Source organism: Melospiza georgiana, chromosome 2 (genome assembly GCF_028018845.1).
Source record: "Melospiza georgiana isolate bMelGeo1 chromosome 2, bMelGeo1.pri, whole genome shotgun sequence".
Classification (NCBI taxonomy): Eukaryota; Metazoa; Chordata; class Aves; order Passeriformes; family Passerellidae; genus Melospiza; species Melospiza georgiana.
This window is the reverse complement of record NC_080431.1, coordinates 101,563,985-101,590,755: the sequence shown is the minus strand read 5'-3', so window position 1 is coordinate 101,590,755 and position 26,771 is coordinate 101,563,985. Positions and strand designations below refer to the sequence as shown.

Below are 26,771 nucleotides of genomic sequence, written 5' to 3'. Positions count from 1 at the left end.
TGTTATTACTACATATTGCTAGAAGCAGAAAATGAGACAGAGAACCTAACTTTGCTTAATATCAAAGAATCGGGGAAAGAATGAAGAAGACAATATTACTGCTTTACTGAGAAACAAAGATCTCAGAAATGAGTACAAGACTATTTTTGAGGCTTATACCAGTAGTCTACACAGAGCACAAGACAGAACTTTATTAGGAGCAGGACAGTTCTTTCAGTTTGAGGAGTCTACTCATCACAAGAAGCTCTTAGCAAGTTTTGTTTGTTAGTTGACTTGCAGATTAACACCTTTTTGAAGAAAATCTCAAAATATAGTTTAATCCCACCTAACACAGATGAAGGCTGTCAGCATTGCTGGCATTTTTATACCATTTCTGCACCATCTTTGGAAGTTTTCTTTCAGCTAAATCCCCAGTAAACGAGCAGTCATTTGCAGGAAGAGTACAACTGCTGTGGCACTTCCTGGCCAAATTTCTGTAAACAAATGTGACTTCTCAAAATTACACAGGTTACAGTGAAAACACTGATAGCTTTAAGTTTTGAGAAGAGGTACCTGTACCATTAAAACCTGAGCATCTCTCAGGAATCAACAAGACCCACAATTCAGAGTTTACACCAATGGGAAGGATACAGAAACAAAGCTGGGTGCTGTTCAATGGCTTTTGCACCATATTTTGTTCTCCTGAGCTATTTCCAGCACAGGTACAGCAACCAGGCTACTGGAATTTAACTTATTAATGCTTAAGTTTATTTTTTTAGTTACTTGCCATTTTTCTGTGCAATGCATTAACATTTCTTGTTACTCCAAAAGCAAAATTTGTTATATGAATTGCAATGAATTTTTTCTATATCCTTAGCATTTATCAGTCACTGTCCTTCCTTTCCTTCTACATCCCATTACAAATACTGACATTTCTCCTTTCCTGTATTATCCCCAGCCACTTTTTTTTGTCTTCTTCTCTTCTTCTCTTTCCTGCCTGCTTCTTTCACACAAACTCACCTACCTGCATTCCACTTAAACATTTCTTGAGCTTCTCTATATACTTACATGCATTCATTCACTCTCAAGAATCACCCTACCACATTTTCTTTATTCTTCACATAAGACAAACCTGACTTGACTTTCTTCATGTGAAAAATGAACAGTAATGCAACAGTGAGTGGAACTTCCATGCTTCAGGAATCATCTTTTCAACAATCCATTAAAAAAAAATTAATACCAGGAAAATACTATTCCTCTTTTGATACTTATGTACTTTGGAGCTACTCCTGGATAGTTTTATACCTTTTCAGTGATTCAGATGACATTTTAAGAGGACACTTCATTTAAACACTGAAATAATTCATCATTCTTCATTATAACTAAAGCAAAATTATTTTCTCTTTTCTCAGCCATTGGAAGGCAAGACTTGCTGTACTACTGAATGACTGCACAAGGCAATAAGTCACTGGGTTTGTAGTTTAAGTGACAGGACATCCACTACCTGACAAGGTCGATGACTCTCTCCCTTGGAGCAGTGCTGACTGGCTCATCATTAATCATTATGATCTGGTCCCCTGGTATAAGCTTTCCTTCAGAGGGGCCGCCTGCAGACAAATGAAGAAAGAAAAAAAAGAGCACAGGTTAGCAGACCATTGTAAACACACAGGTACTGTTGTTCATATACTACAAGTGTGTTTTTTCTTCAGCTAATGACATTTTTACACTATTTCTGACGTTACCAGTACTCCCTCACCAGGAAAATCTTGCAAGCTAGTGGTTTAGAAGCATCTACTGAAGTTCCTCAAGTTCTAAACCTGTATCTAACCACCTAAACTAAGGGCTTAGTTTTCTGAAGGGCCAGAAGGACCCATAAGCCGTGGACTTATGCACCCTTTAAGGTGTGATCAACCATATTTTAATCATCCTTGATCAGTGTTTGTCTGATATCTTGTAAGACCACCTTGAGAAGGATTTCTTTTCTTGTAAAAAAACGATCCTGTTTATCTACTCTTAAGAACAGGAAGTCTTTTCCCATGGTAAATATACCAGATCTTCCTGGTTGCAATACATTGTTTCCTGTCCCAAGCAAAGAACGCCAGAGAACATCTTATTCCTCTCTATGAAAAATCACTCACGTATTTGAATGTCATTCACAGGTCTCTCCTATGATTTTTCTGTTCTAGGCAAAGCAGACCTGTTTTCTTCAGTTGGAGACAGAAAGTTTTTATACTCCAGCTGCTTGAATCTCTTTTCTGCTGGATTCCTACCACTTGATGAACACGGGTACATCCAAAAGCATTGATGCTTTCCGTTAGACATGAATATTTAGCATTAGTCTGAATAGACAATCAGTCATTTATATGTCTATGTGGTTTGGATTCTGGCACTACTGAAATGCACATTGAGTGCATTGTATTTTATAAAATGCACACATTACTTTGTTTCTCAGCACATTTACATGCCCAGAAGTTGATGTAACATCACAGTTCCTATTGTAGAGATATATCCTCTCTAGTCTTTGTCTTTACACTCTGCAGTGATGATATATAAAAAACCAAATAATATTACCATTATGAAGATAGAGTCTAAAAATAAAATGTTTCAGCATCAAAACCAATTCATTGAACAACTGAGCTAATGCTGATCCTTTCCTGTTTGCTTTGAAAACTTTACTCCACTTCCATATCCCACATAAATGGATACAAATCCACATATGAGAATGTTGTCCTGAGCTCATATTTCCTCCTATTCACTCGGAACAGAACATAGTAAACACTATTTCCAAATTTTAACATAAAACTACATTAATAATGCCAAGCTGAGAGAAATGAGCTGTCTGAATCTGGTTCAAATATTAGTTACACTGCTCACTTCATGTGAAAGCAATACAAATGTAATCAATGCACACACGTTGGTAAATGACATCAGAACTTCACAGAGTCGATTTTGCCTCTCTCTGCTCTGCTCTCTGTGGGGGTTCTGGAGAACATATCGAACAGGAGCAAAGTCAAATCCCTGCCCTTGGCTGCAATTTTACATAACAGCTGGACTTTTGAGCATAGAGAGCAGGAGCCTGTGATTTGGGAAACAGATTATCCCAGGGCTGGTTTCTTATAACTTCAAAGAGATCACAATCCTCACTAATTTTCACTGCAGGTAAGATGTTTGGGGATATCTTTTGACCTGGCTTTTAACCATATAGTTATACAGATGCATTCATTAAAGAAAAAAAATCCAGCAGTAACATCCTCTTTTTCAGAAAGAGATATTGTTTTTAGAAAACTAGCTTTCTTTGGGAAGGCGATGGTGAGAATGAAAAATATGCAAGTTTTAATCTCAGAACTCAACATACCTCTTGAAAATGCTGATTCAATGGTAATGAAGATGACAGCAAACCAATGTAAAGATACCAGGGAGAAGACCTTCTTTCCTTGAATGAAATGGGTTAACTTTTTCAAGCAAACAAGAGTAATGGCTCTAAGCAATAACTCCAAACTGGCTTTTTGCCAGTACATTTATGTGATGTTCAAAAATGAGTGTGAAGAAGGAAACCACTGGGTAAAACAAGGCTAAAAATCATATCTAGTATTTGTGATTACTTTGCCTGCCTGAATATTTCAACAGTTCTCAAATTTGTAGTTGCATTTCATCTTAGTAGCCTAAATCAAAGTTTTCTTCTGGGGTCAGTTGGGGAAAACATACCTGGTGTTACTGAGCGTACAACAACTGGCTTTTCACTACCAGCCACAAACCCAAATCCTAGCACAGGATCCCTCCTCATTTCCACTTTCCGAGGGGCTGGAGGGGTTATTTGGCAGCTCTCTATTCGAGGGTCTTCAAATGTGGCTGATTGTGTCATGTGACTGTGAAAAAAAATAAAAGATGGAAAAAGGAAAAAAATCATTAAAACATGGTTTTGTGGTATCTACTTGAGCCAAGCAATTTGTGCAACGATATGAGATGAATATCTGAAACGTTCTCACTAGAGGAACTAAAGCACCAACTTAATAACTTTCTATTAGATTTTCTTATGCATTAAGTAATAATGCTGCTGGCAGGTCTCAAATAATAATCAATAGTATCAGGCTTTAAAGAGGTCTCTTTTTGACAGCACACATTTAATCATATCCCATATATGAAAGAAAAACAACCTGATAATAAAGCCTTTGTCATCTGCGCTTGAATTTTTCACCCTTCAATTTTTAGAAGGGAAAAATAATAGTAGTGACCAGCTCATAACATAAAACCCAACAATTAGAATCTTTCAGACTTTTTAAAAAGAGAACACACATTTTAATTTGGGGATCTAACATGTTAAGCAAGTTTCTGAACTGAATCCTCTCCCTTCCTGTGGCATCCATAACAGATAAATATTTGCTATTTGGATAAACTATCTGAAATCACTTTAAAATGTTTCAGGGCACAAACAAACAAAAAAAAAAAATCAAGAAAATATATTTATGTGGAATTTCTAAAAGTTTTACTTTGCTTTCTTCTACATGTTATGACAAAGCCTATTTATTGTACCTAGAAGAAAAAATTCTCATGGCTGGAGGGAAAGATCTTGAGTTTTCAAGTAGAAAATATAAAGGATGAAAGCTATCCAATGTCCCATATCCATGAAATAGGTAACAGCTTAAAGCATAAAGATACTAAATTAACATTAATAAACACTGAAACATGGCTGATGCTGTACACAGTCAGAACCAAAACATACTTTGCATTTTCCACCCAGTGGTTGGAGTCCACAGTGAATCACAGCTACCAACTCCCAGTGCCAATCAGACAGACAAAAAGACCACTCCAGTGTCATACCCCAAACACCATCCATTGAACTCATGTGCTTCAGGATACCAAACCACCACTGCAGGCAACAAGCAGTATCTGGTCAGCACAGTATAAAGATTTCAGGTCATGGCATCAACTCGTTGCAGTCCTGAGAGACCTCAGATAATATTTGTTTTAAGTTGCCTGGCCAAGAGTTAACTCTTTTTTTGCCTTCAAGAGACTGTAAGTCTGCAAGTGCTGAATGACTCTAGCTCATGGTAAATAGACAAATGGGGGAAGCCAAGTTCCAGCCCCATCTGCAGAGAGGGCACAGGCTCTGAGAAAGTTAACTGACCATGTGCCCAGCCTGAGAACTCTGAAATGCCCATAAGAGAGGCAGATATCCCTACAGCACTAGGCAGTATCATCCATTGGTGTCCTCATGAGTAATTAACAATATGAAAGTCAAGCATTGGATAATTTTACATATAACATAAACTGAGAGTTAAGGGACATACTGTGCAACCAGCATTGTTGCTCTCACCACCTGTCCCTTTTCCATCTGTGAACACAACACCCTGAATTACTCCAAACTGGCAGTCCATAAGAAGAAAGGTATCATTCAGCGATCTGTTTTCAGCATCAATGACACGCAAAAACTTCTCTGATCTTTCCCCAACAGATACACCTTGGGCATGACATCAATTTACTTTCTCTCCATGGTCTGCTTCATTACTGATACACAGAAGAGCAGCAAAATCTCAGTAAACTCTCAGTGGGAGTCTATTTCTGTTACTGGATTTTTCTAGGGCTTTTCTTCAAAGAAGCTTTCTATCCCTATGACTAGATTCAGTCTGCCTAAGAGTAACATGCTGTCTTTTTATGCATATGATCAGAGGCAGCAGAAACTACTTCCTTACAAAAATAAGAAAGCAAGAGAATATCTCTGTGCTCTCTTAATATATGCATAAGGTGAGGTCTGCAAAGGAAGTACTTGTTTTTTAGCAGCTAGAGCATCACATCTGATACTTCATTATCTTCCTCCTCCTCCTCCTGCTCCTCCAGCTTTTGTCAGTTTATTTTAGATAACATTCTATTTTCTTTTTCCAATGAACTGTTAGAAAACCTAGATAATTATACACAGACCCTTTAAGAAATCTATCTTCAAGACGTCCCAGGTATCTCCTCTCCATAAATTCGTATTTGTGGTTTGTGCTTCTAGATAGTCAAACACTTTTTCTTTCTAATGAGACAATTTCTGAGGTGTCACTGGTGTCTAAAAAACTATCTGTTTCAAATTGAGAGCTTTGTTTTGGGAGAGAAGACAAAACTCTGCCTTTTTTACCTCTCTTTGATGACAGCTCCACTTTCCACAAAGTTAAGATAATCTATTTAATAATTTTTTCCTAATAGCTGTTTCCATTTTTGGGCCACTACAAGCCCAAACAGAAAGTGCCTTCTGTCCCAAAGAGAAAATACCATATTTACAAGCAATATGAAAATACTGCTTGAGCCTTTGAAAACTACTTCCATTGTACTACTACATTGTACTTCCTCTGTCTTCTAACACTTTTGCAATCTGTTTTAAAAAGGAAAAGCCTGAAAACAGCCTCAAAAGCCCCCAACAAACAGCAGCACTTCACATAACAAATTCTAAGAGCAGGCAGAGATTTGCTTAAGAGAGCAGCCCTGCCCTTGGCTGGTGCTGAGGATCTGCAGCAGCACAGCATCAGTTATTCAAAGCCTAAGCAAGAGGATCAGCCAGGAGCAGTCCATCATGATTCTGAGAGGCACAGCAGACACTATTGATTTTTAAGGTTATCCACCTTGGAATACATCAACTAAAAAGACTGCAGCTCACACTTCCACAGTTTGCTGCATCAGATATTCTTGTGCCATTCAGTATGTTGGGGGTGTACTTCAAGAGAACAGCAAGATGTATAAATATGATCCCAGAAGAGATCAGATGAATGCTCAAAGCTTTTTGTGATGGTACATTGACAAACCTGCTTCCTCCTGTGGTTAGTTCATTATTGAGATGCCAGTTGTGATACCACAGTTCAGGACTAATTTGAATTTTGCATTAATTGGAGGTATTTGATCTCTGTCTCAGCAATGAAAAATATTAACTTCTGCAGAATAACTATGCTACGAGTTCTAAACCAGAATCTAATAAGCTTGGACTCAAAAAAGCCACTATGGAGAACCCTACCTAGAATGTCCCTTATACTGTGCAAGATCTTAGAAGAATAACTGCAACACTACAAACTTGCTATTTGCTTCAAACATCTTAAAAAATTTATTTATATACATTTAGATACAGTTCTTACATCATAGCTAAAGATTTACTTTTCTCAAGGAAAAATGGGAGAAAAGAAAAAGCCTAAGATTTTAAATATGAACTGTTCTTTCCATGTACACAAAGTCAAGCTGTCCTTAAATTGCCTTTTCAAAGAAAGACACTTCTTTCCTCCCATTTTCAAGCTGAGATTAGTCCCTGCTTTGCAAAAGGCCATCTTCTCTGATGAACTCATGTTGTCAGCAGTGGGAGACTGCTGCCATATAAAGGACAAAAATTCTTTGGGAATTTCTTGAACAGAGATTTTATATACCAGACCCTTCTGAGAGATAAACTACCAGCTATGGAAAATCATGGCAGAAGTGCAATCATAAGCACTTACTCTCAAAAACCCTCTGTGGAAACTGCTCTAGCCAATATAGAAGGTAACAGGGGAAATGAGAGAGGAGGCATCTGAGCGAGCATGCAGCACCACAGAGCAGAATAGAGACATTGCAGGGTGGCATAAAATTCATGCGCACACTTGCCCACAAAGGGGCCTACAGTGAGCAAAGGAGGAAGAAAATTAGGAAAGAAAAACACCCTGGGGAGCACTGATCAGCTGCATCAGGCAGCTAGCACCTGCAAACACAATTCAGAAGCTCAGGACATTATGAGGAGCCTAATTTAACATTTGCATATCCAAATTCATGCTTGGCTTAGTCAGAGGTGTAGTTTAAGATTGACACTTTGAATCTTCACATAATTAGCTTCAAAGTTATTAAGTTGGTAATATTTTCCATGGAAACCTTCCTAGCATTGTCCTTATGTAAATTAGAGGCTGAATAATCCAAGAAATATATAAACAAAGACTGCAATCCAGAGCTTGATTTAATAATGCTTAAGAGTAATTAAAAGCAAAGTGTCTGAGTACAATGCTTTTTAGCCTTTGCATTTTGATATGTCATTCCCTGACATGTCAGAAGGTTTTTTTGACAAAAAATGGAGTTTTCATTTCCACAGAAAAATGCTTAGAGCTTTAACTCTTCTAAGAAACTGAAAACTATGGTATGAACCAGCAATCCTAATATGATAAACATTATTTTAGAAATAAGTAACAACCAGAACAACTTTAGCTCCATTCTGCAAAGACTTCCAAAAAGAAAGCAGAAAAAGCAATACCTCAAACTGAGTTGAATACAGCTGCACACCCACAAACTCTAAAACAACTGTAATCCATCAGCTGTTGCATCATATTTGGACAGGGTGGAGACATGCTGCTTTCAGGTATCTCATTTCATATTTCCCTATTACAGTTTGTTTCAATTACTTCACAGGTTAACACCAGCTTGCAATTTGGTGGTGTTTAATCCTTTGCTTTTAAATAGTTACGGTATTTCTGCTATACAGATCGATTTACCTAAAAAATAGACTCTTTTTCACTTGAGACACAGCAGGTGTAAACTTGGTCAATGACGGAGAAGAGTCTGTGGAAATGTCAAATCACTCACAGACTGATGAGTGGAAGTGGGCAAGGAGGATGGAGATAAGGACTTTTTACCAAAGGTTGAATTCCGAAATAACAAAACCACTTCAAATTGTTGAGCACTGTTAAAATCCTGTCTCATTAATTTGGAGGAGGTGGAGGATCTGCTTTGTTGATTGCAGTTGTGATTTTCAACAAGATCTGTGCAAGTTAAGGACACTGAACAAACTTTCATTTGCAATTATCTGAGTCCCTGCCATGAGTCTCTGCCCATCCTGCCCCAAAATAACCTCTTGATATTCTATGAACTCTGTGATACTCAGAGTCTTGGGCTCTGCACTCAAAATTTCCTGGGAGTGGGAAAAGATATTGTAGCAACACAAGGAAGTAGATTTAATTCTCATTCAATCACTGTTCTTCAGGAATTAGCACTAAATGAAATGGCTTGAGACTTGAGACAGATTTATGGAAACTGATAACATGAGCGTATTCTGTATTATTCTGTATTTTCCTGCTTGATAATTTGGAAAGACTACCAAAATAACAATGACAGTTAAAAGAGAACTGTCATAGAGATGAAGAAATATGCAAACCCTCCAGAAAATGAAAAACTCATCTTTGTTAATTTAGCTTAACTAGTAGCTAAATATGAAAAATAATTTCCTTCCTTCCTTTCTTCCTGGAACCTCTCAGTATATCCCAAGTTAATTTATTTTCTCTAAGAAATCCCCCAAGAATTATTAAGAACTAGGACACAAGTGTCAAAACCATGCATCAACTGCCTTTTACTTGAAAATGATATTTCAAGAAAAAAGTGCACAAGTAGTTATTACATTGCTCAGTAGAACTGCTGCTCCTACAGAGAATCTGGTGCCTTGACAAACTCTTTTTTGCTCCATTCTGCAGGAAACCAGAAAATCACTCAAAGCTCTAGAATTTTTTTAGAGATATTCAACAGACAAAAATTTTCTTTTCAGTGGTTAAAAAAGGACTCAACTTTAACACTTCAAGAAAACATTCCCTCTATTTTCACTGGTTTTTTTGTGCAGGTGTATATACCAAGAATTCAGTATCACAGCCACAAAACGCAACTGGGGCTATTTATCAGATGTTTTTGTTTCTTTCTAGGACTACTTTTTTTTTGCCCCAGTGTCAAATTTTTTTTTTTTTTAAAGCTTCTTCAACAGTTAAATCCTCCAAAGTCAGGTCATTTTATAACACCCTAGAAAATGTTTGGCATATGCCATCTGGATGAACATATGGTAAAAATGTAATTAGAAAGAAAAAGGTTTGCTGGTTTCAGAAGAAGCTGGTGACAGCTTTTTTGATAAAATTGGATACAGGGAAATCTGACACGTAAAAAAATTTCAAAATCCACTCTTCCACTGTTGGGCATGATCTGCAATCTAAAGCAAGGCAAAGTCAACCAAATTGCACTGAATAAAACTGACATGAATACAAATTCAGAAAGCTACAAAGATTTATGCTCAACTTTAGTCAGGCATTGGGGAAAACACACTGAAAATATAATTCACAATGACAATTAGGACTCATGTTATTACATGTGTAAAATGTGAATACTTCTGCATTCTGCCTTATTCTATATAGGAATGTCATATATAGGGAAGAAAAAAACCCAAACTTCTGTAGTTGAATCCCACAAAGACATGGGAATAAGCCTCAAGCCCCAGCTGCCAACTAGCAGTTGCTTGCTTTGAGTATTGTATCTACAGATTGCTAGAGAAATTCTCTTTTTAAATTATTCTTCTCTCAGGATAGCCACAAACATATCAAAGGCTCTGTTCATTATGAACCTTGGATTTCCTGCCTTTTGTATTAGGACAGGACTTTACAGGCACATATCAAATAGCAGAAATTGCACAGAAACATCTCAGTGAAAATTGGTGGAGAAAGGACCACCCAAATGCTGGAACTGCCTCCCCTGGAAGCTGAGCATGATGCCAGCCCTGACTCACTGCCCAAAATGCACAGCCAACAGGGGTGTGCCATGACAACTAAGTCTGAACTGCAGCCATGGACATGTGGCAGTATTGCACATGGACAGCCCACCCCTAACATGCAGTTGTGCTCCTGCACTCTGCTGAATGGCACTCTGCACTCAGTTTCTGTCCCAGCAAACTCCTCCCCCCAGGGGACACCAGGTTCAGCAGAAATACTCTTGGTTTCCAAGCCTGTCAGTGACAGAGATCCAGGGGCCCATTCTTGAGCAGGTTTTCACAGCTAAAGGAAGCTCACAAAATACTCATATGTACAAGACTGTACGGATGAAGCTATGGATGAACTGCCTTCCACAAGAAATTCCAGGGCAAGCCCTGGGCTGGAGCTGTGCAGACACAGGGTAATCCAAAATGTGGGAGAGAGCAAGCCAGCAGAAATGGCAAATGGCGAACATTGGCTGGTTTAACCACCAATTGGTCCTTGCCTTTTCCTGGAAAAAAGGTTTACAGATTTACATTGCCACAAAATCACTGGTATTTCCTTCCTGAAAGAAGCTTTTTCACAGGTCAACTCTTTGATAAGCAGCAAGGGCAGCAGTATAGCACAGGGAGGCAGGGTATTTGACCACTTGCCTGGCCCAGCTCCTTCAAGAAGGAAACTGTGCAAGATGTTTCTGCTAGAAATCAGAAATACTGGCTTTCCTCCACAGCAGGAATTTCTTACAAAGTTAGGATTTGAAGTACACCCAGGTTTTATCCCGAGATAAAGCATTTTTCTTAAAGTGATCTTAGCTACTCTGTTTAGAACAGTGAACTACTTTAAGGCCCTTAAGGATGATCAGAAATGTAGCTTTTCATTATCCTCTGCACATGCATCAATAAACCCTGTTGCAACTACAGACATAGAAAAGGAAAAAAAAAAAAACAACCTGCAAATACACAATAAATCCATTTGGGCTGAAAGTGTCCTCTGGAAAACAGAAAAAACAACTCCTATTCATCCTGCTTTGGAGATTTCACACTAACCCCATCAAGAGCAATCTGTCAGCCCTGCCTGGCCCAAGCCTGCAACCAAAAGCACAGACCTGTGCTAAGGGCTGCCAGCATTTCCCATCCAGCGAGTAAAAGGAGCTGCCATCTCCAACTCAACATGGACAATTTGTCCAACTGAAATGTTATAAAAAGAACAAGGGAGGAGAAGCAGCATAGAAATTGCTTTTAAGGTGCTGATTAGATTAGGAAAGCTACTAACTAAAAAAAATCTCATCTGGTGCAATGCTGGAATCTTGCTCCAACAATCACATGTCACTCTCTGTGAATACTGAGTGTGGGTAACCTGATGACAGGGTAAGAAGTTGGAATGCAAATTTCATGTGCCCATTGTAACCCCCTGGCAGAGCTGGGCTTGGCATGACCAAATAGCTGAAACACTGAAGCCCCTGCTTTGACTGTTCTGTACCTGCCTAACTCCGGGGAACTCAGTGCTGTTGTGAGCTTGTGGAGATAAGCAATCACAGAAGAAGCAAAACCCATTTGTTAATCCTTTGAACTTAATCTTCCTCATTCCTTCAGCCACTGAATGGAGGAGCAGGTTACAGAAAGGGCTTTGAATAATCTACTCATTTCCTTCCTTTCCAGTTGCAGTGGAGGGCTCCTGAACAATATGAGCCCTTCTGATGGCACCGTGTCACTCCAGCATTCAGCCAACTGCCTCTTGGGCAAAGTGCAACCTTTCTCAGGGAACGCTGAACATTAGCTGCCAGTGTCAAAACAGGTGAAACACCAGCATATGGGTTAGTTGATAAACAGTGGGTACTCAGTACTGCATCTGCTTAGTTTATCGACACCCAAGTATTTAAATGCTCATGGATATAAACCCTGAGTTTAACTCACTCTGGCCAGTACAGCTCTCTGCACTCAGAAGCAGACTGTGCCTGTTCTGTATGTTCACTTCAGGAAAGGGCAGCACAACAACCCAGTTAGAAACATTGAGTTTGTCCAAGTTCAGGGTAACACAGAGGAGCAGCCTATACATCAGTACAACCAGCTGTCTCCAGTTTCCCATGATGGGTATGAATTCTCTTCACTGGAAATTCCAGCACAGGAAATATCAGGAAGTTACTTTTATAAAGATGTCCAACTCCTGAACTGATACAATGACTGCAAGGGAAACCTTTCATTCTCCAGCTACGAGACAGAAAGGGATCTGCAAGCAACCAAGGGGAATAGAATGAATTTAAAAGATTTTCATAAAAGCTCACAAAAGTCCCAAATTCAAACCTTCATGATCTGTAACAAAGTCTTCACAATTAGTCTTCAAAGCAAATCTTCTAGTCCTGTAATTCTGGAGAAGGCCTTGAGGACAGAGAGGAAACAAAGAAACCAACTCTTCCTTTCTCCTTTCTTTTAACAACTACAAATAGAAAGAATTACTCTTCTTGACTGCTGATTTGGGAGCATGCCATTATTACTCCTCAGCAAATGCAAAATGAAAAAGAGAACTTAATTGAAATAAGTTAGAATGACAGATTGCACTGATGGGATGTGAGGCTGCCAGATAGAGCTGTCATGCAAAAATTAAGCATAGGATATTGAAGGGAGAAAAAAAATAGGTGTGTTTGATCTTTGGATTTTTTTCCTGATACATTACTCTCTATACTTCAGCACAAATGGCTGAATTATTTTTCTGGACTTACTTTTACATTCCAAAGTAAGCAGCTAACCTTTCTAAGTGAGAACACTTCTAGTAACCGTAGGCTATTTCATATATCTTAGAAATAGGGGTGCTGCAGATCATAGTGCAGCTTCATTATATCAAAGAAGCTTTTGCTAAAGCCTGTAAGTAATTTCTATTTACCTACTTACCTATGCAAGAAGCTGCCCACTTCCAATCCATTGTGTTTGATAGTATCTATTTAAATATTATTCAAGGCACTATGTGTGGTAACAATGCACAGGAATCATTACCTCCTTCAATTTGTAACTGCCAGCAAGCTTCCTCAAGTGGTGAAGGAGAAATAAGGTAACATACAACATTTCAAAACAGGTGCATTGGAGTTAAACTGGAGTGACAGCTGCTTTAGGGAAGCCTATCAGATAGAAACCCCTTACTTACAGGTGAAGAAAAAGGTCAAACAAAAGTGTCATGTACAGTAACCTTGACACAAAAAAAAATAAATTACGATGGAAGTTGCAGCCAGGCTGATCAGCACATCAGCTCTCCCTGTTTATCTCAAGAAGTCCCAATTCTCTGTAAACAGTGAAAGCTCTCAGTAATGCAAGCAGTTAATTCCAAACTATGACAATCTTCACTTTGGAGTTTAGAACAATTCTACAGATGGTTTGCTTTCTGTTTAAGCCACAGACATGTCACTCTCCTCTGAAATCTAGAGCTGATAAACTCTGCAAAGTCCCATCTCATGAAAAACATAATAAAGGCCTTCAAGGTTTCTTAACTGAGAAAGTACATAAAGCACTTTGGAATGTTGGGGGTTTTTTAAGGAAAAACAACACTAGTGCAATTCTGACATTAAATACAATGATGAAAAAATTACTTTAAAGGCTTGGACTTTCAGAAAAACAAATACAATTAAAACAAAATCTTGGTCATTGATACTGCACACCTGCAGTACACATTTTCAGCCTGGAAACTGTCATGTCTCTTTTTGTACATAGATCAGACTGACAGAACAGGCCAAACTTGAAGAAAATAAGCCATAACTAACATTCTGAAATATATTAATTTCTTCCTTATCTTCTGAAACTTAAAAGCAAGGATAGATCTGAGTCATTGGCAGTAAAGGTATATCACTTTAACTTGTAAGTGTAGATCTGCTTAGGATTGGGCTGATCTGGGGTTCAGGACTATATGGAAAGAATGGCAGTTGGCAGCCATACAAAACCAAGGTTTTTTGTTTGAACTACACACTTATTTAAATATCATTCTTGCATGATCTGATTATCTAGCTGTAGCTAAATTTAGACCAATACTATCCCCTATTAAGCTTAGTCCACGCCATGAGGATAAAATCAATTTTGTAGGAAACATTCCAGTGATGAAGTTCACAATTTACTATGTAAATTACTTCCACTACAGAGGGCATTCTATAAAAGAGTGTTTTTCTAGTTAGATAACACTTCCTGGCCCAAACCCCCTTAATTTGCACAGAGCATTATTAAACCATAGTGGCCTGCAAAACACAGGGTAGAATTTAAACTGCATGGCCCAGCACATGGGAAGAAAAAAAAAAAAAGTGGGAAACATCTGCCTAATTATACCAGTGAAACCTCAACTCTCTATAAAATATACTGTGGCCTCATTTTAGTGTCCATACAAAGCTTGCTGAACTCTGGTTTTAAATGTCTGCCATTAAAGTAAAGAACATTTCCACCAAGAAATGGAAAGCCAAGCCAAACCAAAGTGTCTGATTTCAGAGAGGGTTAGTGGAGCTCACCAAGGGTCTGGAACACAAACCTTATGAGGAGTGGCTGAGGGACCTGGGAGTGTTCAGTCTGGAGAAGACTCAGAGGAGACCTTGTCACTCCCTACAATCACCTGAGAGGAGCTTTTGGTGACTTGGGGATCGGTCCCTTCCCAGTAACAAGCAACAGAACAAGAGGAAATGGCATCAAGGTGCGTCAGAGGAGGTCTAGGTTGGATATTTGAAAAACTTCTTAAAGAAAAGGTTTGTCAAGGATTGGAACAGGGAACCAACTCCAGAGATATTTATAAGATGTGTAAAACTGGGGACATGGTTTAGTGGTGAACTTGGCAGTGCTGGGTTAATGGTTGGACTTTATGATCTTAGAGGTTTTTTCCAAACTTCTATGATTCCCTTCTACATACAATATTTTTGCTGACAGATCCAGGAATTATGCATATCTTGGTCACATCACAGCCTACAATTTATTTCCTACAACTAGGAAATAAATTTCTGGACACTTAGTAGACTGATTTTTAATAGAATAAGAAGCCAGTCTATGTAGGAAGCACAAATTCTTCAAAAGCAAACCAGCCCTTCCCATCATTAATTACTCAACAAACCAACATTTATATTTTAAAATTACAGAGAGTCTAGTCTATAAATGGAATACATTTTCATAATTTAATAATATAGCAAACATATGCAAATGAAATTGTTATTTTACAAATCAAGAACTCAGAAAGATTAATTAGAGAAGTTTTACTTATTTCTGACAAGCAGTTTAACTTCAAAAATGACATAATTCAGATTTGGGGATAGGACAGAAAAAATCTGTCATATCAGGAAATTAAATTACTCTGAATTCTGTTTTGAAACATGAGTCATACATTCTCACAATTGATTTAAAACAGCTGGAATAAAAACAAAGCAAAGCTCTACTATTTTCAAAAATTAATTCAAACATCTGGTAAGAGAAAACAGCAAGTCGTCTTCAGCAATGGATAATTAACCTACTCACTGTTCTGACAGCCTCAACTGCTCTACTACTTATGTTCCTAAACATAAGGAATAGATTTGGAAATGTTTTAACATTTTAAATCAAATTCATATCCTTGTAGAACACAGGTACTTATTTTATTTTGTGTAAAGAATGAGATCAACTAAAGCATGAACAATTTAGGGGATCTTACGTCTGTCCATTATAGTTTTGCTATAAATGAAATAGTAGGAACAAAATAATGTGTTTAGAAGAAGTCTCATTTAAGCTTCTCCATCCATAATCTGTAGAGTTATGCAGATTACTCTTCTGCCAGTTTTAGGTCCTGTATTTCTACCTCCCAGTTATGGTCTGATCCAAATACATGAAGCTTTAAAAAAAAAACAAACTCCAAAACAAACCAGAAAAAAACTTGCAGCTACAGAAAAAATAGAAAATATTTTGCAATAAATCTTTCTGTTACACCACTTCAATGAAACTTTTCTTCTCTTTTCCTAAGACAGAAGGATAGGAAAATTAAACCACTTTTAAAATAAACCTGAAGTTTTTTCTTTATAAAATAGCTAATGCATGGCAAGAATTTAGAACACTCAGGTATGAAAGAAGAATCCCATCCTCACTAGCACCATCTTGGGGGAAAAAAACCCAGCAGCCAAAATCCAGCTAAACGCCCGGCCACATATACGTTCTTGCAAGAGTGGAGATGGGGGAGGAAAAAAGCCCAAGGAACATGAGCACACCAAGTCCAGGGTGACTTCTTTCATAGTTAAACCATGAAACAGAGGAGAAATGGGAAGGGGTAGAGATGATATTGGAGGAGAAACTACTCATCAGCAACTTCTCTATTCCTCTTAATTGTATATAGTGTGGGGAAAGAGTTGCTACTGCAAACACAAAATTCACAGTTAAACTTCTGGTCTGCTGGGAACACTCAATATTATACCTGTGACATTATCAATGCAGGAAAAAATTACAAGGAAAACTGTTTAGAAGCCTCCATAACTTCCATATCTTACTTCCAGCTTCCTTCCAAAGACTGAAAAAGAAACCAAACTTGTGTTTTTCCTACCAGGATCCTTTCTTACAGATTAACTCATACATCAATCAGTATTTCATTCCTTCCTGAATCCACAGGCAGCCTGACTTATAGTAACATCCAGGTAAAACTCAGGTCAGGGAAGACAAAAGCAGTCTTTATGGGAAATAGAAAAATATTGGGAAGCCTTGGCAACATTATCATCTCACCATCCATCAAACTCTGCACTGCCATCCTCAGTCTGCTCCATCAGCCTGCATTCCCAGTTCTTCTGGCCATACTGAAAGGACATTTCCCTGTAAAATCTAGGTGAGGCACTGTTAATTCACAGTGATGAGACAAAAGCAACTTTTATTTTAAAGGGGTATAATTACTCCAGCACACAGAAACTCCGTTAAAGCCACTTTGTAGGGATCACAGGGTGATCACCAGTATCCTCTTTTCTCACAGCTTCAGTGACTGTGCTGCTTGGGAAATCTTCTATAGTGGAGCTTAGCTCCTTGGAGGAAAAATCATCACTAATCCAGCCCTGAAGCTGTGTACATATTGCCAGATGAAATAAAACATGAGCATGAACTGAATGTTTTCTACAAGAACAAAACCTGTCTCTTCCTCTTAGATCTCCTTGTAGCTGTAACTAAGGGCAAACAGAAGACTGGATTTTCATCTGAGTTTTGCATAGCTCTTGTAAACTTGAGGCTGCAATGCAGCTTCCACATTGAACAGCTGGGAATAAACCTGCATTTATGTGCTGTTAGGGTCAAATCAATCCCTTGGACTGAAACAATATGGCACAATCTTGCTGGAAAAATCTCCAGAAAATATCCAGTTCCTCTGCTGCAGTGTGTCTTCCTTTGCCTTTATATGTGCTTTCCTTTATGGATCTTCAGTCAAGACTACACTTGCAGTGTAATCCTTAGGAGAAATTTAAATCAGTCATACTGGAAGTATTTAATTTGCTCCCTAAATAATTATTCAGATTCTCTTTTAGTGAAAGTTGCAGGGGCAGGGAGAGGAAAAAAAAGAAAGAAGCTTGGAATAATTAATCCCTTCTACCAGTTGGAAGACTATTACAATAGTTTGACCAGGCTCCTGGAGTTATAAAATATGGAGCATTTGGGATTCAAAGCAGACATCTCTCTGCAGCAAAATTAGCTATTCATCTCCATTCTTCTGTATATAAATGAGCAAACAAGTTACAGCCAAAGTGTCTGCCTGCATAGTCTGCTTGGTAATTCTGAATGCAGGACTTTCCATTGCACAGACACCCGGAATTAATGTTGAAAATACCCTGGCAGTCAGTTATTACTACTGATAAATATTAAATTGGATGGGAGACTGTGCTATAAAAACTGAAACTAGAGAAATGAAATGTCTATGTTTTTAGCCAGAAAGACATGTCCTCTAAAAGATAAAAAAGAGAATTCTTCAGTAGGTATATATATGCTAATGATTGATCGAAAGAAACATCAAAGCAGATGGGTCTGCAAAGCAGGGAGATCTATCATAAAAATCTTAATTCATTAATAAAGCTTATCTTGTATAATTGTATCCTATGAATGATGCTGCTGGCACAAAGCAACATGGACAGTGTTTACTAAATATGGTAAAGTGCTGTCCTACATTCAATAGAACTCTTTTCAAAAAATAGTATATTTAAGGGGTTTTGCATGCTAATAATCTTTTATAAGTACATTATGTGCTTGGATCAGAAGGCAACAAGGCTGGATGCAGTACTTTGTCCTTCCTAATTTTGGACTAGCCTCTAAAAGCTCAGCTTTGGTACAAGTATGCTAAGCAGTGCAGTATATGTTTCTGTGCCAAAAAAATGAAATCATGGACAAATGACCTGATTTCAGGAAAGAAAACTACCTCTATCCCTAGCTATTTATAGAGAAGACTTACTTCATGCTATCAACAAAGGCCATAAACAGCAAATAAAGACCCAACATGCTGCTGTCATCCTCACCCGCTCCATTCAAACTTTCACACCCCTCCATTGTGCCGTGAGCAGAGGGACAGTGGTCCTGCAGGAAGGAATGAACTCATGTTGATGAGCTCAGAGCACCATTCCAGTGTTTCAATTCAGCTGTGCAGGGGATGATGAGGCAGGCAGCTGCCTCTACCAATTTAAGGCCTAGGTAAGGCACACATTGCATTCAGACTCAAGTCTCAGTTCACATTGCACAATGTTTTCCAAACCTGAGCAGCAAGTTTGATATGCCAGGGAATTGGTGTCCTCGGCTCTAGCAGCAAGCTCTCAGAGTCTTTTCAAATTAGGGGTGAGATCTTACAGACTGGGAGTGAGAACCCCAAGTTGTGGGGAAGCACATACACTAAGGAGACACTGTAAGTCAAGCATTTTTGATTAGCCTGTGTCTTCTACTAGTGGAAACTTCTAAAATTATTTCTGTGTCTATCTGGATATATTCCAGCAAATCAGGCTCCTAGTCCAGCCAGCTGCAGAAGCAAAGCTCAGCTCAGCATCACTGGTAACACCAGAAACAGTCCCCAGCATGTGCCTGACCCCTGAGCAGCTGCACAGGAACCCAGACCCCAACAACAGCAGCTGCCTGGGGAGCACTTCTGGGCAGGACTCACATCCTTAGGATCTTAACAGATGCTGTATAAAGGATGACATAACAGGTTCATGCATACTGGAAGGCATGCTGCTTTTCAGCAAGGCTGCATGGGAAATGCCTATTTATTTAGGTAGCAATTGTATTTTTGTAAGAACAGCAGTAAAGGAAAGCTTATAGGAATAAAAAACTTACTTTGAGTCCCAGTTTGCCTAATAGCAAGTTATTAGAGTAGCTTATGTAGCTGATAAAATGAGTAAGCTTTTAACCAGTAGATCTTGTTGCCCAAAAGCATGCGTTTGATTTTTATTGGTTTGGGTTTTTTCCCCAAACTATCTTTGTCATCCCAGTAGAAGGTACTATCTCTGCTAACAAGCACTGCCTCAGTTCTATTTCTAGATCTATCACACTTACAAAAACACTACCAGCACAAATTTATTCACTGTTCTCAGGGAGGGTTTTTCTGACTCTGTTTTTAATGTACTTCACAGTGGATAATATACTGGGTATAGGCTTATTTACCATACCTTATCTTAGATCAGATTAAATTCAACCATATATATCAGAAAACATCAGTTTGAAAATACTGCTTACTGCTCTACCCACTAAGTCAGCTACAGATCATGATAAATCACACATGGAAAGTAGATGAAGGTTCCTATGCCCACCTCTGAAGCTTCCAGATAGATGCAGTTTCTGCACCTTTTTTCTTTGCAGCCTGGGGTGCTATCAATGCTTTGGTGACATCACATATAAAAAGCCTAAAATGCCACAACCTTGCTCACAATAATCAAAACCAGCCAGACACATTTTGTATCTCCTTAAAAAACAGAGGTAACCAGAAGGCATTTTCTGCCTCAATGACAAGGATAAACTTCCATGGAAAAGTCCTGCTATTTTTCTTGTTTATCAAAAATATGGTATAACTAACTAATAGTGAGGCTAAATACAGAGTCAACATGTGCTTGCATATCTCAGAGGAATCTCTAGGAGCTTCCATAAAGGAATAATTCATTATAACAATAAGGTGCCAAACAAGATACAGTGGCACATAAATCAAGCTTGGGAACAAACTCATCCACTGACTCTCTGTGGCTTTGAGATGATCAATCTCTCCTCAAAGCATCCCTGCCCCTGTCAGCACTGCAGCTCTTACCTGCCAAGCCTGCCATTGGCTGGCATTGCCTTGGCTGATGCCCACAGTGGCTGTGGGCTGCCACGAAATTTTTAACCAGTGCAAAGCCTACAGCAGCTTGGTAATAATATAACAAAACATTTGTAAGATTCACTGACAACGCAGTGCACCTTTTCAAGTTTACACAGCATGCCTTTAAAGTATCCTTTACCAAGCCTCAAAGAGAAATAATTCCTTTAGCATGGGTTCTCTAGGAAAAAGAAATTCTCCTTTGGCAAAAAATAACTTCTGCCAGCTGGATAACTGACAAAAATGGATATTCATGTACAGGGAAAAATAATAATGGAGCTTTACTAAGATAGACGTGTTCTCCAAGCACATCCTCATTTATCATTTCCCCAGTACTTCTCAACAGATAACTGATTTTATTCTGCAAATGGACTAGAAGATTCCCAGTATCCCCAACCTCCCTATTATGTATTTCCTAGTAATATACAAGCACTAGTGGCCTAGAACATTTCTGTCTCCCTAGTAGTACCAATAAATTAATTATGCCAGAAGCTGTTCACTGGCTCTGAGAGCAAATGGCACAGAGCAGCCTGTGCCAACGTTATTACTGCACTGTACTTCTCATTATAGTTATTCTCTTAAACTCCAGAACAGAAGGTATGATGTCCAAAAAGTCTTGTGGGGATTACAAGACCCCTACAGCCTATGCTAAATCCCAATCTATCATCACAGTTTATTCAGAAAGTCATCAATGGCACATGCATGAGCATGTCAAGGACCATTCTAAAAGTTCAAATTAGAATTATCAAATTCTTGTCCCTGAAAAAATCATACAGTACTGCTTAATTTACAAAGGCTTCTATCTCAATGATGTCTAAAACAATAATATCTTTTTGAGAAAGTATCTTGCTGCTTTAGTGCAAATTTATGATAACAGCAATAAATACTGTAAAAATAGATGTTTTGGGGTGTTAATTGTATCAGTATCTTGTGTCTCATTCTACTGACATTAATAGAAGTATCATGTCTAGAAAGATTCATAACCATGGCCCTTTAAATACACCTAACAAAAATCACCCAGCTTCTGGTCAAAAGGCAAACATTCTTTAAGCACAACTTCTGTATGGGAAGCACCAAGAATCTACTAACAGATTGCTGGAAGATGAGAAAGTGTTTCAGGGGAGCTATGGAGTCACAGAGCAACTGAAGCCAGAAATGACCTTTTAAGATCATCTAGTCCAGACCCTTCTCAAGCAGGGCAACTTCGAGCTGGTTTTCCAGAAATGTGTCCAGATGGATACTGAGCACCTTTGGCAAGCTTCTGTGGGGAACTGGATTCCAGATGCAGCCACACCAGTGCTGAGCAGGGTACGAATTCACCTTCCTTGACCTGCTAGCAATGGACTTCCTAATGCAGCCCAGAATGCTGTGCTGCTTTCAGCTGGAGTAGAGACAATTTCCTTCACAGTGGCTGGTATGGGGTTGTTTTGGATTTATGCTGAGCACAGAGTTGATAATATAGAAATGTTTTTTTATTGCTGAGCAGGGCTTACACAGAACCAAGGGCTTTTCTGCATTTCCTACTGCCACGCTGTGGAGGAAGTTGGGGGCAAGGGAGATTGGGAGGACAAACAGATGGGACAGGTGACACCAATTGACCAAAGGGATGTTCCAGACCATCTGACATCATGCTCAGTACATAGAAGCGGGGGGAAGAAAGAGAAAGGAGGGGGGAACATTTGGGGTGATGGTGCTTGCCTTCCTAAGTCACTGTTATACATGCTAGGGCCCTGCTCTCCTGGAGATCGCTGAACACCTGCCTGCCCATGGGAAGCACTGAATCAATGCCTTGTTTAACTTTGCTTGTGTGTGTTGCTTTTGCTTTCCCTATTAAACTCTGTTTATCTCAACTTGCAACTTCTACTTTTACCCTTCCAATTCTCTCCCTGATCCTGCTGCTGGGGCAGTGAGCAAGGAGAGAGAATTTGTTTGCCTGGGGCCTGGCTGCTGGCTGGGGCTAAACCACAACAGCGGCCTAGAGCAGACATCCTAGAGCATCACCCATGCTGGTTTACCTGCCAGTCCTGACCTGTACACACTGATCTGGTCATCTCCCATCCCCACAGCAGAGCTCTTTGCTTCCCAGCTGCTGTTTCACATAAAAAATGATGCCTCTTCCCTGCCTTCCAGCATAGCCTTCCCAAAGAGCCAGTAACACACAATTTCTAAATACAACCTTACCGCAAATGCAAAACATTATAATATCTAATAACATTTTCATTTCTAATCTTAGATAAACATTTTAAAAATCACTTCCTTACTCCGTATTCACCAAATAACACAGGCTAAAGTAGTTTTAGAAAATAAACCAAACAGAATGGAACAAATTACATAGTACAGGTAATATACACAGCAGTGTATGAGTAAAGCACTACTGCTTGTTATAGAAACAAGGAATTATAGCAAATTTGTTTTATAGTTAAGTACCTCAAAGAAAGGCTATGCTTTCTGTATACATACAGGTATGTGTATGAACATAAATCACAAGGGGGATGTACGACTTATTTCCCAAACATTACATCCCCTAAGGAAATACATGATAATGGCAACAAAAAGTAATGATGTGCATTAGCCATTAACTATGTAATTTGGCCCAAAATAAAAACAAATCAAAACAAAACAAAAACAAACAAACAAATAAACCCCAACATACAAAAAAACCAACAATTATTGCTACTATTCATGTTCACAATTTAAGCTGTGCTTGACCATAGATCAAGATTTTTTCAGAGTCTAGGAATGAGTGCTTCTTTTCTAAGGATAAACGCTAAACACTTCAAATTTTCACAGCCTCTGAATCACCCTTTTTAAGGCTTACAGCACACATGCAAATTTAGTGTCTACTTTAAAAAAATATTTTTCAAATGTGGAAAAAAAAGAAATACTGGTGTGGGGTAAAAGAGAATTCTATTACATTAATTTTGGAAAAATATTTTGAGAATATATGTAGAATAAATCATCAATTTTTAAGTGATTTTCCAAAGAAATTAAAAATTAGATATTTTAATGCAACTTAACTGAAGGTTTTTGCAAGGCAATTAATTTTTCAAAATTTGTTAACTATTTCAGACTCCTTTCTTTCCTTCAGTTTACAAGGTGGGGGGCTGTTCCACTCCACTGAATGCAAAAATAATTATTTTCATCTCCAAAGACAGCTTTCAAAGAAATATGTTGAAGATCAAGTGATCATTCTGTGGCAGAGCAGCTTTCTCTAAAGGTTAGAACAGATCACTTAAGCTGCATATGTACAGCACCAATTTTTGCTGATTTTTTAGTATCCATAAAGAAAGCTGCACAGCTGCTCTCTGCCTTCTAATATTCCCAGTAAGTGAGTATAAAAGAGAGGACATCTGGGATGCAATCCCTCAGCTCCCCCATAAAGCCAAAGTCCTGGAAAGCAGTGAGTCAGTCCTGCTTTAACTGCTGTAAGGTCTCATACAGGCTTTTTACTTGCTGAAGTAAAAATCTCAAAATCATCAGAAGAGTGAAGTATCTGGGACTCAAACTGGGGTCACTCCTTCTCAGGAGAAGCAGTCTCTGGAACTGGAAAAAACTCCAGCTTTTTCCATCAGCTTCCCAGGGTCTGGGCATGCAGCAAGCTCCCATGGCACTGGAGAGTGACTGCTACCCACCCAGCATAAGGCTGCATTGTAAAGTCCATCAGTTAAATCTCATCAAAACATTACCCACAGGCAAGCTGAAGCAAGGCCAAATGAGTCATCTGACAAGTGTCATACTTGGTCCCTGCTCTGCTTCAGTGAGCATTTAATTCACATTTATGCAACATGAAGCTGCACCATTGTGGCCAGGAATGCTGACTGCTGGATAATCTTGTGCAGGGAACAGGAATCATGAGCTTATCTCATGGTAGATGATGAAACTGAAGAACACAAAGTCATGAATCACTTTGAAAAGCAGTTTCTAATATTCAGGCAGTTTTGTGAATCTATCTATGAATAGGTCATTTTGTGTAGAAAAGCATGAATTACTGAAGAAGTGGAGTACTTTTTGTTCTAGTCAGGGAACAACTCTGAAGAGGAGAAACAGTCACACACATTACATTTGATTTGATCTGAAATAGCAACCAAGCTGAAAAAACCAATTATTCACAGAATAAAGCTGCAAGTTCTCATAGAATCACAAAATCATTTAGGTTGAAAAAGGCCTTTAAAGTCACTGAGCCAAATCATTAACCAAGTACTGCCAAGTCCAACACTAAGCCATGTCCCTAAGTGCCACATCTACATGTCTTTTGAATACTTCCAGGGTTGGTTATGAAATCACTTCCCTGGGCAGTCTGTTTCAGAGCTTGACAATGCTTTCCACGAAGGAAGTTTGTCAGTTGTCTGCCAGGGTTGGGGCAGGAACAGGAGAGAGGCAGGATTGTAGAAAAGGCAAAGAAGGCTTTATTCAAAAGAACCACATGGTTTTTATAGAGTAGGATGAAAGATTCTCTTCTATTGCCTAACAGAAACCTCTTTCTCACACACTGTCCTTGAGACGAACAGAAAAAATAAAGTAGAAAAACAGCACCTGCAAATTGTTTATAGTCAACAGGTTATCACATCTTTCCAGCTCCCTAAAACTTCTCACAAGCCGCTGTGAGAAACGCTTGCCATTTCTCTCTCTCCATCCCATGGCATCCACAGAAGTTTTCCTAACGTCCACTCTAAGCTTTCCCTAGCGCAACTTTGAGGCCACTTCCTCCCACCCTGTCACCTGGCGGAAGTGACTGACCCCACCTGGGTACAGCCTCCTTTCAGGCGCTTGTAGAGAGCAATAAGGTCCCGCCTCAACTTCCTCTTTTCCAGGCTAAACAACCCAGCTCACTCAGCTGGTTATCATGAGTCTTGTGTTCCTGACCTTTCAGCACCTCCATTGCTCTTCTCTGGACTTGCTTTGGCACCTCAAAGTCTTTCCTCTGGGGATGGACCTAAAACTGAGCACAAGATTCGGGATGTGGCCTCACCACTGCCGAGTACAGAGGGATGATCGCTGCCCTAGTGCTGCAGGCCATGCTATTGCTGATACAAACCAGGAGTGCAAGGTGGAGGCTGCTAACTGCAACAAAATACAAGAGATTCTGCCATGCAGAAAAGACCACGACATCCCTAGAGAGTGTTTCCATTAGAAGATAGGTCAGGCTGAAAATCCGAGTCCATCACTAAGGACAACTATCTATAAAAGGCAATACTTGAGTAGTGAGCTGTGAGAAGACTGAAATCTATACAGCTTTCAGCCAGAGTGCTTGGGTGCCACGGGAAGCCCAGCTGCTGCACTGCAGAGCACAGCACAAGTTTACCCTGCTCCACTTCACACCAGCCCAAGCTTGAGGCTGCCATGGCAGGAGCTGTGCTGGCACCTGTGCCAGCTCAGTCAGGGCTCACTGGGGTGCACTGATCGCAGCATTCACAGCAACCATCACCGACTGCAGGGCAAGGAGAACCCTGGGTTTGACTAGGCCTGTTTGCTTCCTGAGTCACAACTCAGACCCTGATCCAGAAAAATGACCCCATAATGCACTTATCTAAGAGAAATGCGTCAAGGTCCCCATAATGAATGCAGTAGGCCTAATTAAACTCAATCATTTGCAATTTGGGTTCTACTATGGGGCTGACAGGACACACATTCACATCCATAAACATTTATGTGTGGATGATGATTGCAGAGCAAGGCCAGAAATGTTACAGGCAGCCAGCTTTTTGTTCACAAAAGCCCAAAGTACACTTGACGAATATCTCTAATGAAAAAGTAAATATTGAAATGCCTCCATGGTAGCTATGGACAAACACAAAAACTAAACCTTTTTCTACACTTATTCAAACTAGGTAAGGATATTTTTGAGCTGAAGTGGCTGAAAAAACAATGAAAGCACACAGAAAAAAAGATGGGGAAAAAAGAGAAAAAGAGCTGTTATTCTAGGACTCATGAAACACTGCAATAGAGTAACTCATGGGAGAAGCAGTAAAATACAGAAAGTGCTTTTGTGTCATTTCTGTCGGTGTAAATCAGTGGGGCTCTGCTGACATTAATGAAGCCAATCCAACTTATGGTAGAGAC

General features: G+C 39.1%; 1 protein-coding gene across 3 annotated transcripts in view; it reads right to left on the bottom strand.

Annotated features, from left to right (window-relative positions):
- FRMPD4 (FERM and PDZ domain containing 4) overlaps positions 1-26,771 on the bottom strand; it is a 291,675-nt gene that overhangs the window by 60,535 nt on the left and 204,369 nt on the right. For 2 of the 3 annotated variants that reach the window (XM_058045280.1, XM_058045278.1), the window contains exons 3-4: positions 3,685-3,845; positions 1,484-1,586 (exon numbers count right to left, since the gene is read on the bottom strand). In XM_058045280.1, the coding sequence (XP_057901263.1) occupies positions 1,484-1,586; positions 3,685-3,845 (264 nt within the window). The remainder of the gene's footprint in view (positions 1-1,483; positions 1,587-3,684; positions 3,846-26,771) is intronic. The other variant, XM_058045279.1, reaches the window with a different exon arrangement.